At 37.4% G+C, this 14236-nt stretch overlaps 2 protein-coding genes across 2 annotated transcripts; both read right to left on the minus strand.

Moving 5' to 3' along the window:
• Positions 1–788: 788 nt before the first annotated feature.
• LOC123910855 lies at positions 789–7286 on the minus strand. The gene is made up of 5 exons (XM_045962139.1): positions 7233–7286; positions 2693–3015; positions 2473–2605; positions 1972–2376; positions 789–1848 (listed from the first exon to the last, which is right to left on the minus strand). Exons 2-5 carry the CDS (start codon positions 3013–3015, stop codon positions 901–903), a joined length of 1809 nt encoding a protein of 602 aa, XP_045818095.1. The 5' UTR covers positions 7233–7286; the 3' UTR covers positions 789–900.
• Positions 3316–10828, minus strand: LOC123905339. Its single transcript, XM_045954946.1, has 6 exons — positions 10696–10828; positions 9980–10125; positions 5877–6531; positions 5160–5771; positions 4190–5042; positions 3316–4109 (listed from the first exon to the last, which is right to left on the minus strand). The coding sequence occupies exons 1-6, from the start codon at positions 10826–10828 to the stop codon at positions 3335–3337; spliced, it is 3174 nt and encodes a 1057-aa protein (XP_045810902.1). The 3' UTR covers positions 3316–3334.
• Positions 10829–14236: the final 3408 nt, after the last annotated feature.

Raw genomic sequence — 14236 nt, forward strand, 5'->3', positions numbered from 1 at the left:
TGCTACTTAAAACATGTTATAACAAAAGACACAAACAACATGTAGCAGAAACAGTCAAACCAAATGCTACTCCCCCTTTTTAGCCACAAAATGTGCCAAAACAGGAAAGTAAAGTATCCAAAGTGCAGAATTTAAACAAAGTACAGACCATGCACTCAGAAGGTGCTAAAATCCAGGGCACAAACACCCACAAACCAAATAACAAAGTGCAGTAAAACACTACAAGAAAACATGCATTTACTGAGGGCCTTCGGCCCTCAGTAATGCACAAATTTCGTCTAAAATGCATGCATTACTGACGGCCTAAGGCCCTCAGTAATTAGCTCGCCAGTAATGGTTGCTGACGGCCCAGGACCGTCAATAACGTTACTGACGGCCTGGAGCCGTCAATAATGCTAACCTGTCAATTCAAAACACCTGTCATTTGTGACGGCCCAGGACCGTCAGTATCACATACATTTGTGACGGCCTGGAGCCGTCAGTAATGTTTATTGATTAAAAAAAAAATTAATAATTTAATTATTTAAAAATCAGTGATTTTTAAATAATTAAATTATTAATTTTTTTTAAAAAAAAATATACTGCATAATAAATAATTAAAAAATATTAATTATTTAAAAATCAGTATTTGATTTTTAAATAATTTAATTATTTAAAAATCAGTATTTGATTTTTAAATAATTAAATTATTAATTTTTTTAAAAAAAATTAATATTAATTTTTTAAAATAAAAAATATACTGCATAATAAATAATTAAAAAATATTAAAATTAAAATTTAATAAAAAGCATAATAAAAATACTTAACATAAGCATAATTAAATATAATGATAATATTGTCATTACAAAAAGAAAACAATTAAACAAATAATAATCAACAACAGATTATTAAAATTACACATCAACGTTGGTCAGGCGGCTGATATAGTGGTCGCTTCCCCTTGCCAGTGTCTGTTGGCTGACGCGACCTTCCTCGGCCTCGGCCTCTACCTTCCTCGTGTATTATGACTCCGGGGAGTGACGTTCGCGAAGGAGGTCGTGCCACAGGCCTATGAACGAAGTTAATTGGGGCTTGATTTGGGAAGAAGTTGCCTTGGGGTTGATTTGGGTTTTCATGTGGGATTATGAAGTCTTGTTGTGGATTTAATGATCTCTGGTATTCGGTGAAAGCAGTTTGTTGATTATTTCTACCGCTTCCGCCACTACTGCTTCCACTTGTTTGCCCAGTAGGATCAAAAAATTGTAAATGAACTGGTTCATTAAGCATCTGACTCATATCCTCTATGCTCATACTCAGTACTGGATCACCCTCTCGGTACTCCGGCAGCTGATTCAAATTAACCATGCTACTCAAATCCGGTCGATATTCTTGTTCACCGGCATTTTGATTTTGTCGTGCCGAAGCCTGAGATGATGATCCAACCCCCCCCCCCCCCGCCGGCGCCGGCGCCCTCTGCTGTGCAAAGAATTCCTGCAATATATGTTGGACCCGTACGTCCACCCGGTCATCAAATGATGCTTCGAACTCATCGCGGAATTCTTCTCTATACGTGGCCCTCATTCGCGCTTCATACTCATCATCGGTTTCCTCTCTTTGAGTTGGACGAGAGCGTCCTGTACTCGATGAAGATGAAGATGTGTAAGTGACATCTCTCAAACCAGTTGGGTCACTTGCATATAGAGAAGATGTACACCCAGCAGCGAATTTGCGACCTCGAGTCGCACCACCAGCATTCTTAACAAAAGCCAACGACATCTTGTTTCGACGAACATCCTCATTATCTCGCCTATGAGGTGGTAGTCGTAGTTGGCTTGCATTATATTCTTCAACCCAAATTTGCGTCAACCTCTACAATAAATTAAAAAAAAATTATAATTAATTAATTATAATGTTTAGATATAATTATATAATGTTTAAAAAATAATGTTATACGAAATAAATAATAAATAATATATATAATTAAATACTTACCGACACTTCTTGCGCCCTTGCCCCCGTCCACTCACCGGAATCTGCATACCGGTGCATCATGTCATTCATCTCCATAAAGGTGGGTGGACGACCAAATTGTTGGATGAACTCAAGACGAAGCGTTCCGGCAGATTTAGACCCTCCAGAGTGTACGCACGCACGATTGGCTTCATCAGTATTTCTGTTGGCTTTGTTCTTTATACACTTTGCAATATACTCTTCCTCTTCCCATCTGCGGCAGAGCATAGGGTATGAATTGCCAGCGAGCCAAAGTGGTGGTTTTGAAGGATCCTTTTTAATCTTTTTCCGCGCTTCAAAAAGTAAGGTCGACAGACGCTTGGTGGCTTTTTTGTTGAATATACGCTCAATAGCCGCTGTGTGGTGATTCAGCCAAGTTACTTGCGACTACGAAAAATAAAGAAAAATTGTTAATAAATTAGTAAATATATGTTTAGTAACAAAATTGATTGGATAAAAAAGTAATTATAAATAAAAACGTACCCTGAAGCCATTCCAAAATTGTTGATATCCACGCTCATCTGCCCTGACCTCCGTCCAGTTGAGATATGGAGCCTGGAATTTGGATTTCAATGCATTATTGATTGCCTTATTCGCCGGATTTTGGGGTTGCAAACTGCACAATATATATATTAGTTAAGAATAATTATCAAAATATCCAATTAATTTATTAAACACAAATTCTTAATAATAATTAACTTACTCTGTGGCGGTATATGGCATGATGATGGGTCTACCATGCCGGTCAATCAACAATTCATTTTGAGGAGCTAAAAGTGCAATATCGGCTATTTCCTCGTCCTCGTGGTCATCATCGTCGTCGTAGGAGTCGTACTCCTCTTCCACACCGTCTACGGTTCGAGACTTGGGCATACCCTCCAACCATCGATTCCGAACAACGCGGCGGGGTAAAGCACGTCTACGTGGAGCGCGTCCGCGTCCGCGTCCGACACCCGGTGCTGGTGGAATATCATCAATGTCATCATCGACATTGTCATCATCAAAATTTTCTTCATCTGGATTCATCTATAATAAAAAAATATATGATAAATATATTTATATAATTAAGAAATACATGACAAATATATATATAATTAAGAAATACATGACAAATATATATATAATTAAGAAATACATGACAAATATATATATAATTAAGAAATACATGACAAATATATATATAATTAAGAAATACATGACAAATATATATATAATTAATTAAGAAATACATGACATATATTGTTTTATAATTCATCATCATTAAACGATAAACAAATGCAACCAAAAACAAATATTCAAGTACAACGATTAATATTATTACAACGCGGATAACTATATTATAAAATTAATTGTCATCCCAATCTGATACATCTTCATCATCACTGCCTTCATCATCACCATTAGCTTCGACGTCCTCTTCATCAATATCACCATCAGAAGGTACTTCTTCGGCTTCTTCTTGTACACAAAGTTGATTAAAAGTTTCAACTGCAATGACATCATCAACATTGGACATCTCATCTTCCTGATATGGTTCATCTTCACGTTCATCTATCTCATTTTTTTCAATCAGACCCCTTGGTTTTGATGTTATTGCGGCACACCAACCTCGCTTATCCCTTGTAGTCGATGGATAAGGGACATAGTGAACTTGTCTGACGTTATGAGCCATAGCAAACGGATCATACAATGGATAATGTTTGTTCATTTTTATGTCCACGGTATTAGTCTTTGAATCATATCTGGTACCTCTATTTGAAGGATCAAACCATTTACAGTAAAACAACACGACTGTTTTCTTGTAATCAAGGTAATTGTATTCGATTTCAAATATGTTCTCAATGACACCGTAAAAATCTCCTTCACCATTTTCAGTCACACCTTTCATACACACTCCACTGTTTACTGTTGTTTTTCCTTCACTCCAACTGTGTGTCTCAAATCTGTAACCATTGACAAAGTAGGTGTGCCATTGTTTAACGGTTGACTTTGGGCCATCAGATAAGTTTCTCAAGTGTTGTATGACACGAGTTGCGGGTGTTTGTTGGTACATGTATTCTTTGAACCATGCTGGAAATTGCGAATTGATTTGAGCAGAAGTATGTTGTGTTAAAAACATCCTAAGTTATTAAATATCGTTAGTTATAAGCGAACTTAATTGGAATAAATAATTATTTATTAACTAATTAAAAATACTCACTGTAAATATGGCTCGACTTCATTGCAATTAATCAGCAAGTGAACATGCGCCGAATAGAGAACTTTGTCACCAGGATACAACACTTTCTCACCACCACCATTACGACCACGCAAGTTGAATATTGACATGTTTAATGGGTGAATTCTCACAGGCCGAGATGTTTCAGTTTCATTGCGAATATGGCTTGATGACAACGTGTCTTTGAAGTAATGCGAACAAAAGTAAATTGTTTCGCGGTGTAAGTATGTTGCACAAATTGAGCCTTCGACCCTAGCTTTGTTTTTCACGGCACGTTTTGCATAACCCATGAACCTTTCGAACGGGTACATCCATCTATATTGAACCGGCCCACCAAGCCTAGCCTCGTATGCAAGATGCACCACAACATGCTCCATAGAATCAAACAAGGCAGGAGGAAATATTCTCTCCAACTTACACAAGATCAGTGGAATGTCATTTTCCATCTTGATGAGATCAGCCTCTCTTAGCGTTGTCGAACACAAATTCTTGAAAAATTGACTGATTTCAATAAGCGGATTCAATACATGTTGGGGTAAAGAACTAAATGCAATCGGAAGTAAAGTCTGGAAAAAAACATGACAATCATGACTTTTCATCCCACGCATCCTTCCATGGTCAACATCAGCGCATCTCGCCAAATTCGACGAATAACCGTCCGGCATCTTCACTTCTTTTACCCATCGACAAACAGATTTTGCTTCTTCAGGAGATAAAGTATAGTTTGCACGAGGTTTAAGAAGTTTGCCGTTAGATGTCTCCACCAACAACAGTTCGTTACGTTTGCAATACAACCCTATGTCTCTCCTCGCGTTGTCATTATCTTTCGTTTTTCCTTTGACATTCATGACAGTGTTAAAAATATTTTCAAACACATTTTTCTCAATATGCATAACATCAAGGTTGTGACGTAAAAGGTTGTCTTTCCAATACAGCAGATCCCAAAAGATACTTCTTTTTGTCCAGTTGTGTGTTTGTCCATAACCACGCGGTTTAGATGCAACACCACCTACAACCTCAACCTTTGGAATATCTTTCACTTTGTTCCAGACTTGTCGGGATGTCAAATAATCTGGTGGATCACGAGTCTCGGTGTCACCATGAACAAAAGCATTTTTATTTCTTCTAAACGGATGATCAGTAGGCAAGAACCGACGATGACAGTCAAACCAAGTAGCCTTCCCACCGTTTTCTAACCAAAACGCTTTGGTGTCCATCATGCAAATAGGACATCCTAGTTTACCATGTGTCCCCCATCCAGACAACATCCCATATGCAGGAAAATCATTAATGGTCCACATCAAAGCTCCTCTCATATTGAAATTTCGTTTTTGGTTGATATCATACGTCGCAACACCGTTCCACAATCTCTTCAAATCATCAATCAAAGGTTGTAAATAGATATCAATACCAACAGTTGGACTAGATGGGCCTGGTATTACAGCGGCTAAAAACATGTAAGGTTTTGACATGCACATATCAGGAGGAAGATTGTACGGGGTAACCAGAACAGGCCAACATGAATATGGAGTGGCTGATACTTGAGTATATGGTGTAAATCCATCTGAGCATAACCCAAGTCGGACATTCCGTGGCTCCGAAGCAAATTCAGGATAAACTTGATCAAAATGCTTCCAAGCCATTCCATCAGAAGGATGTCGCAACTCACCTGACATTTTTCTCCTTTCATAGTTTTCACGATGCCATGTCATTTTACTGGCTGTTTGCATCGATGCATACAACCTTTGCAACCTTGGTATTATGGGTAAATAGAACATCGCCTTTCTTGGGATTGGCTTCCTTCTGACTGACCGTGAATTTCTTGTTACACGATATCTTGGTTCTTGACAAAATTTACATTCAAGTAATGCACCGTCATCTACACCAAATTCGTTGCTATAGTACAACATACACCCGTTAACACAACAGTCAATTCTCTTCGCTCCGAGTCCTAACTTTGCAACCAATTGTCTTGCTTCGTAATAATTTTTTGGCAAATCAAGAGGACGGTCTATTGTTATATCCAACATCAGTTTTGTTGTCAAGTCCATGGTGTATTCTGAAACAAGACATTCAGACTTGATACCCAAAAGTCTAATACACACCGTTAACTTTGAGTCTCGAGAGCCTTCACACAACGGTGTATTTGTCTCTTTCAAAAGATCAAAAAATCGCTGGGCTTCCTCATTTGGTCTCTCGACGTTAACATCAGCGTCATATTCATCATCAGCAGGGTCGTCGACATCATTTGGCACATAAATCGGCGTATTAAACCCAAGGGCATTAGTTATCATATTGTCCATCTCATTAAACGGATCATAATGCTGATGATAATATTGGGGAACAACAACGGGCTGAAAAACACTGCTTGAAGCACGATTTTGATTCACGGGAACAGTCGTGGAACATCCTTCGCCATGACTTGACCAAACCCAATAATTAGGTTGGAATCCCTTTTTATATAAATGAGACCTAATTTCATCTTCGCTCTGTATTCTTGTACATCGACAAAGTACACACGGACATCTAATTCCCCCTTCACGTATCACAATGTCATTATATTTTACTGTATTGATAAACATTTCGACCCCTATTTTAAATTCCTCTTTAACCCGGCCCCTCTTTCCAGGATTATGTCTATCGTACATCCAATTACGATTGCTAAAATCCATATCTGTGTAGTTTAATTAATATATAATTAGATCGATATATGTATTAAATTTATTACTTTATTTTTCAAAAGTATTTTGGACATATATATATGTCTACTCAACAATAACATATAAACTTTTAACATTTTATTTTTAAAGTTTATGGTTTATTAAATCTAAAAAATACTAAGTTTTTTAGTTGACAAAACTACCGACTTTTTAACATATATATTATAATTTTTTAAAATATATATAATTGTTTTTCTTTTTTTAAATACATAGTAATAATAAAATGCTAGTAACTATTTCTAAGTGTACGGTAAAAATAAAACTATCACTAAATATTATAAATTAAAATTACATATATTACTTACTTGGGTGCCGGGTAGAGTCTTACTTGGCGCGCGCTCCTAACCACAAACTCCGCTCCTAACCCACGACCTCCGATGACCACGAGAATTTGCTAATAAAAATTGTAAATAACAAATTATTAGAACATATACATTTAAATAACAAAGTAAAAATTTTAACTTTAAAAGTAAAACACAAACACTTACCACTGTTTAGATGGAGATATGAAAATTACATCACTTTTTTAAAAATACACAAACTGTTAAAAAATTTCTTTTATAAATTTTTTTTAAAAAAATTTCGTTTTTTTAAAAAATAATATAAATATACTGTTTTTTTGAAAAAAAAAATACTTATTTAAAAAAAATAATTCTGTTTTCGAAATAAACAAAAATATTAGAACACATACATTTAAATAACAAAGTAAAAATTTTAACTTTAAAAGTAAAACACAAACACTTACCACTTTTTAGATGGAAATATGAAAATTACATCACTTTTTTTAAAATACACAAACTGTTAAAAAATTTCTTTTATAAATTTTTTTTAAAAAAATTTCGTTTTTTTAAAAAATAATATAAATATACTGTTTATAAATATAAATATTACTAAGTATATGATAAAAAAAAACTATCACTATATAGATTAAAATTACGTTACTTACTTGGGTGCCGAGTAGATTCTTACTTGGCGCGCACCTAGCCCACGAACTCCGCTCCTCACGAGAATAAGACTTGCTATTAATAATGGTAAACAACAAATATTAGAACATATACATTTAAATAACAAAACAAAAATTTTAAATTCGTAAAAGTAAAACACAAACACTTACCACTTAAGAGAGAAAATTAGAGAAATTGGAGATTAAGTTGAAAGTATTTCGTCAAAAAAAAAAAGTTGAAAGTATGAAATTAGAGAAAATTTAAGAGAGAAGTTAGAGAAAATTTAGAGAGAGAATGGAAATGAAAAAATGAAGTGAAGGAGTAGTAATATATAGGAGTAGTTTTATTGACCGTTAAAGTTTAAAATTCAAAATTGGCCAATTACAGACGGCCCAGGACCGTCATAATCACACAACGGTTATGTACATACTGACGGCCTGGGACCGTCATAATTAACATGCTTTACTGACGGCCCAGGACCGTCAGAAATGGTTAACGGCTAGCAACATACTGACGGCCTGGGACCGTCTGCAATACCAATTGCTTTACTGACGGCCCAGGACCGTCAGTAATTCTTAATAGTTCATTTTTAATTAAATTCCGTTCTCCAAGACTACATTATGACGGCCTGGGACCTTCAATATTGCACAAATGCATTACTGAGGGCTTTTAGCCCTCAATAAGTTTGGTCAGTAAAAACATGTTTTCTTGTAGTGAAAACAGTAAAAAGATTACAAAATCATTCATCATCACTGCTATCAGAAGCTTCATCCTCATCTGTAGCAGTATCATATCCTTCATCCTCATCTGCATTGTTTTGTTCACCTGCAGCAGCCACATTTGCACTAGCTTTGACAGGTACTTCATCAGCTTCCAAGCCTTCAATCATTTTCATGAACACTTTCTTTCTTTCCTCAAGCTTCAGCCTGTTGTTTATCAATGTCCTGACATTGAACTTTCAAACCAGCAATAATCTCTCTTTTGGTCATAACACCAGCTCCAGCAGCAGATGTCCCAACATGATCAGTAACATTGTGATTACCAAATAGCTTATGATGAAAAGTAAAACCAGATTCCCTCTTCTTAGGTGTGTCAGTCACAACCTTGATGTCTGGATATTGGGCCAAGATAATTCCACATAGCAAAGATGGAAATGCTATTGGCATCTTCACAGCAGTTGATCTAATATGCTTAATGGTTTGATAAAAAATAATGGTTCCATAGTCATAGTCAACCTTGGTTCCTACAGCATATATACATCTACCCAGGTTGGTTGCAACATTGGTTGCATGCTTAATTGGCACCCAATTGGTTGATCCTATCCTATTGAGGATGGCATACTTGACATTTAACGTACTAGTGGGTATCAGTTTCTTCTTGGGCCAGACTTTAACCTTACCAACAGTTATTTCAGCACTTACAACATCATTGGCAACCTCTAATTCAGCCTTAGGTTCTACAGACCTACCTAAGTAATTATTGATGACAACAAGAGAAAAATTGACACATTTACCTCTGACAAAAACTTTGTGGTAGTCCTTGCTCAGTGGGTTATCACATTCTTCAGGGATGTTTACAAGAAATTCCTTCACCAGCAGCTCATAGCAGGGACTGAAATCACAGACTGTCTTCATCAGACCAGCTTCCTTGATGTAGTCTAGGATGTCTTGACATTTTAGAGCATCTTTGGTCAGTTCCCTTTCAACAGCCAATCTCCTTTGGTAGATATAGTCCCATCTCAGTGCAAAGGCAGCACGATGGAAAGATATGTTGTCACAGGGGGCTTCTTCAACACCTTGAGGAGCCTTCTTTGCAGTAGACTTCTTAGGGTTGGGAGATGAGATTATGGTAACATCTTCAGCAACATCATAGTCCGAGTCACTAGATGACTCCTTCTTCCTCTTCAGAGTCTCCTTCTTCTTGCTGGGAGGAGAGAGAACTTTGCTCCAACCTTTGACTGGTCCAACACCTTTTGTTTTCACTCTTGGTGCAGGAGTCTTGCTTGCAGTGGCCACAACCTTCCCTGTACAGCTTCTCAACCTTTTTGTTATACCACCAGTTGATTTTACAGCAGTCTTGGTGGTGACATAATCATCAACATCTACTACATCCTTTTCTTTTTCCTTCTCAACTTCTGCAGATTTGTCAGCTTCAATCTCTGGTTCTTCTGTGGGTATTGACTGGTTGCTTTCTTCAGACTGAGTGTCCTCTTCATCTTCAGAGATACCCTCATCAGCAGTTCCAGTTCCTTCTTCTGAGGACTCAGATGTTGTGTCAGTTGTCTCAACATCTTTTTCAGCAGCAACTTCCTTCACAGGTTCTTTCTCAGCAGTTTCATCTTCCTCTTGCTCATTCAGAGATGTTTCAACATCTGTCATGACAACTTCTTCAGTAACAACAGGGATTGATTTTTCAGCCACCATCTCAGCAATTGTTGGTGATTTATTAGCAGTTTCTATTTCAATCTCTGTAGGAGTGTCTTCCATCTCAGTTTCAACAGGCATAGAATTAAGATCTCGCTTTTCAGCTTCAGATCCCAAATTTTCTTGACTAGGGTTACCAGCAGTTGAAATAATTGTTTCAACAACTTCAGACACAGGTTTAGGGTTTTGAGGTTCTACTTCAGTTGCTTTCTCAGATGTGTTAACATTTGATTCAAAAACCAAATCAGACATAGAAAGAGAAAACTTAGATTTATAATCCCTTCTATTCCTTTTAGAAGTTCCTTTCTCAGATTTATCACCAGATGGAGAGATAGCATCACTTACTTTTGGAGTTTTCTTCTTTTCAACTGATTTTCCCTTCCCTTTCTTCTCAGCAACACTTGATTGAACTTTGGGTTTGAAAGCACGAACAGTTGTAACCGGTACAACATCCTTGATGATTAGAGCAGATTCGATCTTTGCCTTTGATCGAGTAGAACGTGCAGACTTTGTTGTTTGCGATGATTCAGACATGTTTAGTTGAAGTTTTCTGAGGTTTGAGAAGATGAATAGATGGAGTTTGACGAGAGGAGTGTGAGAATAGGGTTCACGATCAAAAGTTAGAATTTGGAAGAAAAAGCATTGATTGCGTGTAATGACATATTTAAGGGAAGTGTGTAATGAGTTCCCTAAATTAGCGTGCATTGATGGATAGGAGAGAGAGCGGTTTCCTTTTGCACGCCACAACTGCAATAACTGCTATGCTTCTTCATGCAGGCAAATTCCTAATTTGCCCCTTAAAAACTCAAACTGATTTGCGTCAAGTGCTTTTGTAAAAATATCAGCTAGCTGTTCACTTGTACCAATATGCTTAAGTTCCACGCAATTTTCTTCCACAAGGTCTCTAATGAAATGATGCCTAATGTCTATATGTTTGGTTCTTGAGTGTTGAACTGGATTTTTTGATATATTGATTGCACTCAAGTTGTCACAATATAATGTCATGACATCTTGGTCGACATTATATTCTTTTAGCATCTGTTTCATCCACAACAGCTGAGAACAACTGCTTCCTGCAACTATGTATTCAGCCTCTGCAGTAGATAGAGACACACAATTCTGCTTCTTGCTGAACCATGAGATTAAATTATCACCCAAAAAGAAGCATCCTCCTGAAGTGCTCTTTCTGTCATCAGCACTTCCAGCCCAATCTGCATCACAGTACCCTACCAAAGTTGAGTTCTTTGTCTGGGAGTACATAATCCCATAATCACTGGTGCCCTTTATATATTTCAGAATCCTTTTGACTTGTACAAGATGGCTCATCTTTGGCTTGGCTTGATATCTTGCACAAACCCCAACAGCAAAGGTGATGTCTGGTCTACTAGCTGTAAGATACAAGAGACTGCCAATCATGCTCCTGTATAGGCTTTGGTCAACATCAATGCCATTCTCATCTTTGGTTAGCTTCAGATGAGTAGCAGCTGGAGTTCTCTTGTGTGCTGCAGTGTCCATTCCAAACTTTTTGATCATATTCTTCGCATACTTGCTTTGAGAAACAAATATGGTGTCTTCCATTTGTTTGACTTGCAGACCAAGGAAGTATGTTAGCTCACCTACCAAACTCATTTCAAACTCTGATTGCATCTGTTGTACAAAATGTTGCACCATCTTTTCAGACATACCTCCAAATACTATGTCATCAACATATATTTGGGCAATCATCAGCTTCTCTTCCTGTTCTTTAACAAACAAGGTTTTGTCATGGCCTCCTTTTCTGTATCCTTGACTAACAAGAAAGTTTGTCAGCCTCTCATACCAAGCCCTTGGAGCCTGTTTCAGTCCATAAAGAGCTTTCTTTAACTTGTACACATGATCAGGATTGGTAGGATCTACAAAACCTTTTGGCTGCTCCACATAGACTTCTTCATGTAAGTACCCATTTAGAAAGGCACTCTTGACATCCATTTGGTACAGCTTAAATTTAAAGATACATGCTATACCAAGAAGTAGCCTAATAGATTCCAGTCTTGCAACTGGCGCAAATGTTTCATCAAAGTCAAGTCCTTCAACCTGAGTGTACCCTTGAGCCACTAACCTTGCCTTGTTTCTTGTTACAACACCATTTTCATCTGACTTGTTCTTGAACACCCATTTTGTGCCTATGACATTAACACCATTGGGTCTAGGAACAAGATCCCACACATCACTTCTTCTAAACTGAGTTAATTCATCTTGCATGGCTTCTATCCAAAACTCATCGGTGAGAGCCTCTTTTACATTTTTAGGCTCAACTTTTGAGACAAAACATGAATTAGTAACCACTTCATTTGTCCTTCTTGTAGCAATTCCCTGGTTAGGATTTCCTATGATGAGATCCTTGGGATGGATCTTCTGTATTCTTATTGAAGGAACTTTACTCACAGGACGAGGTGTAGGAATGGTTGATTCATCATCTGAATCTGATTCCTTTACTGCTACAGCTTCTTCAGATGTTGGCAAAGTTGTTGCAACATCATCTTCAGTGTCAGATGTTTTAGCAGATGTCAAATCATCTATCACAACATTGATAGATTCTACTATTACCTTGGTTCTCTAGTTGTAAACTCTATAGGCCCTGCTGTTTGTTGAATATCCAAGAAAAACTCCTTCTTCACTTTTAGGATCCATTTTTCTTCTGTGCTCTCTATCAGATACGATATAGCACTTACTTCCAAACACATGAAAGTGTTTGACAGTTGGTTTTCTGCCTTTCCACAGTTCATATAGTGTAGTAGAAGTTCCAGTTCTGAGTGTGACACGATTGTGAATATAACAAGCAGTATGCATAGCCTCGGCCCAGAATTGATATGGAAGGTGTTTTGCATGCAACATTACTCTGGCTGACTCTTGTATTGTCCTGTTCTTCCTCTCAACAACACCATTTTGTTGAGGTGTGATTGGAGCTGAGAATTCATGCTTGATTCCTTCAGAGATGCAGAATTCAAGAAAGCTTGCATTCTCAAACTCTTTACCATGATCACTTCGTATCCTTACAATAGCAGAGTTCTTTTCTCTTTGGAGTTGAAGACAAAGTTCTTTGAATGCATCAAAACTTTCAGATTTGTCTTTTAGAAATTCAATCCATGTGAACCTTGAAAAGTCATCTACCATGACAAACGCGTACCTTTTTCCTCCAAGACTCTCCACTTGCATTGGCCCCATCAGGTCTATGTGCATCAATTCTAGTACCCTTGTTGTGGTAAGATGTTGCAACTTTGGATGCGACATCTTTGTCTGCTTCCCTATTTGACATTCTCCACATATACTTCCTTCCTCAATTTTGAGTTTTGGAAGACCTCTGATTGCCTCTTTAGCTATTGCCTTTTTCATGCCCTTGAGGTACAGGTGACCAAGTTTTTGGTGCCACAACTTTACCTCATCTTCTTTGCTAATAAGACATGTGGATAAATCTTCTTCTATAGGTATCCAAAGATAACAGTTGTCTCTTGACCTTACTCCTTTCATCAACAGCTCTCCTTGCTTATTTGTAACTAGACATTCAGCTTTTGTGAAGTTAACTTTCATGCCTTGATCACAAAGTTGGCTTATGCTGATAAGATTTGCTTTAAGCCCTTTTACAAGCAGCACATTATCTAGCTTTGGTAAGCCATGGTTTGCAAGTTTACCAACTCCCTTGATCTCTCCTTTGGTTCCATCTCCAAAGGTCACAAAGCTGGTAGCATATGACTTCAAGTTTTCAAGATAGTGTTCAACACCTGTCATGTGTCTAGAACAGCCACTATCAAAGTACCAGGTTTCTCTTGAGGAAGCTCTCAAGGATGTATGAGCTATTAGACCTGTGATCTTCTTCTTTTCTCTCCATTCCTGTCTTGTTGTAACATTAGGAAAAACAGGAGTATAGAATTCTTGATGAACTCTCCTTGGATATCCGTGCAGCCT

The sequence above is a fragment of the Trifolium pratense genome, linkage group LG2 (genome assembly GCF_020283565.1).
Source record: "Trifolium pratense cultivar HEN17-A07 linkage group LG2, ARS_RC_1.1, whole genome shotgun sequence".
Lineage (NCBI taxonomy): Eukaryota > Viridiplantae > Streptophyta > Magnoliopsida > Fabales > Fabaceae > Trifolium > Trifolium pratense.

Excerpts from the sequence above, each read along its gene's own strand:
- LOC123910855 (XM_045962139.1), bottom strand. The coding sequence starts at position 3,015 with ATGAATCCAGATGAAGAAAATTTTGATGATGACAATGTCGATGATGAC. Across the intron at positions 2,377-2,472 it reads AATTTTGGAATGGCTTCAGG|TCGCAAGTAACTTGGCTGAA; the intron begins GTACGTTTTTAT and ends TATTTTTCGTAG. Across the intron at positions 1,849-1,971 it reads CAAGGGCGCAAGAAGTGTCG|AGGTTGACGCAAATTTGGGT; the intron begins GTAAGTATTTAA and ends AATTTATTGTAG.
- LOC123905339 (XM_045954946.1), bottom strand. The coding sequence starts at position 10,828 with ATGTCTGAATCATCGCAAACAACAAAGTCTGCACGTTCTACTCGATCA. Across the intron at positions 5,772-5,876 it reads TGAAAGGAGAAAAATGTCAG|ATGGATTTACACCATATACT; the intron begins GTGAGTTGCGAC and ends GGTTATGCTCAG. Across the intron at positions 4,110-4,189 it reads GAAGTCGAGCCATATTTACA|GATGTTTTTAACACAACATA; the intron begins GTGAGTATTTTT and ends TTAATAACTTAG.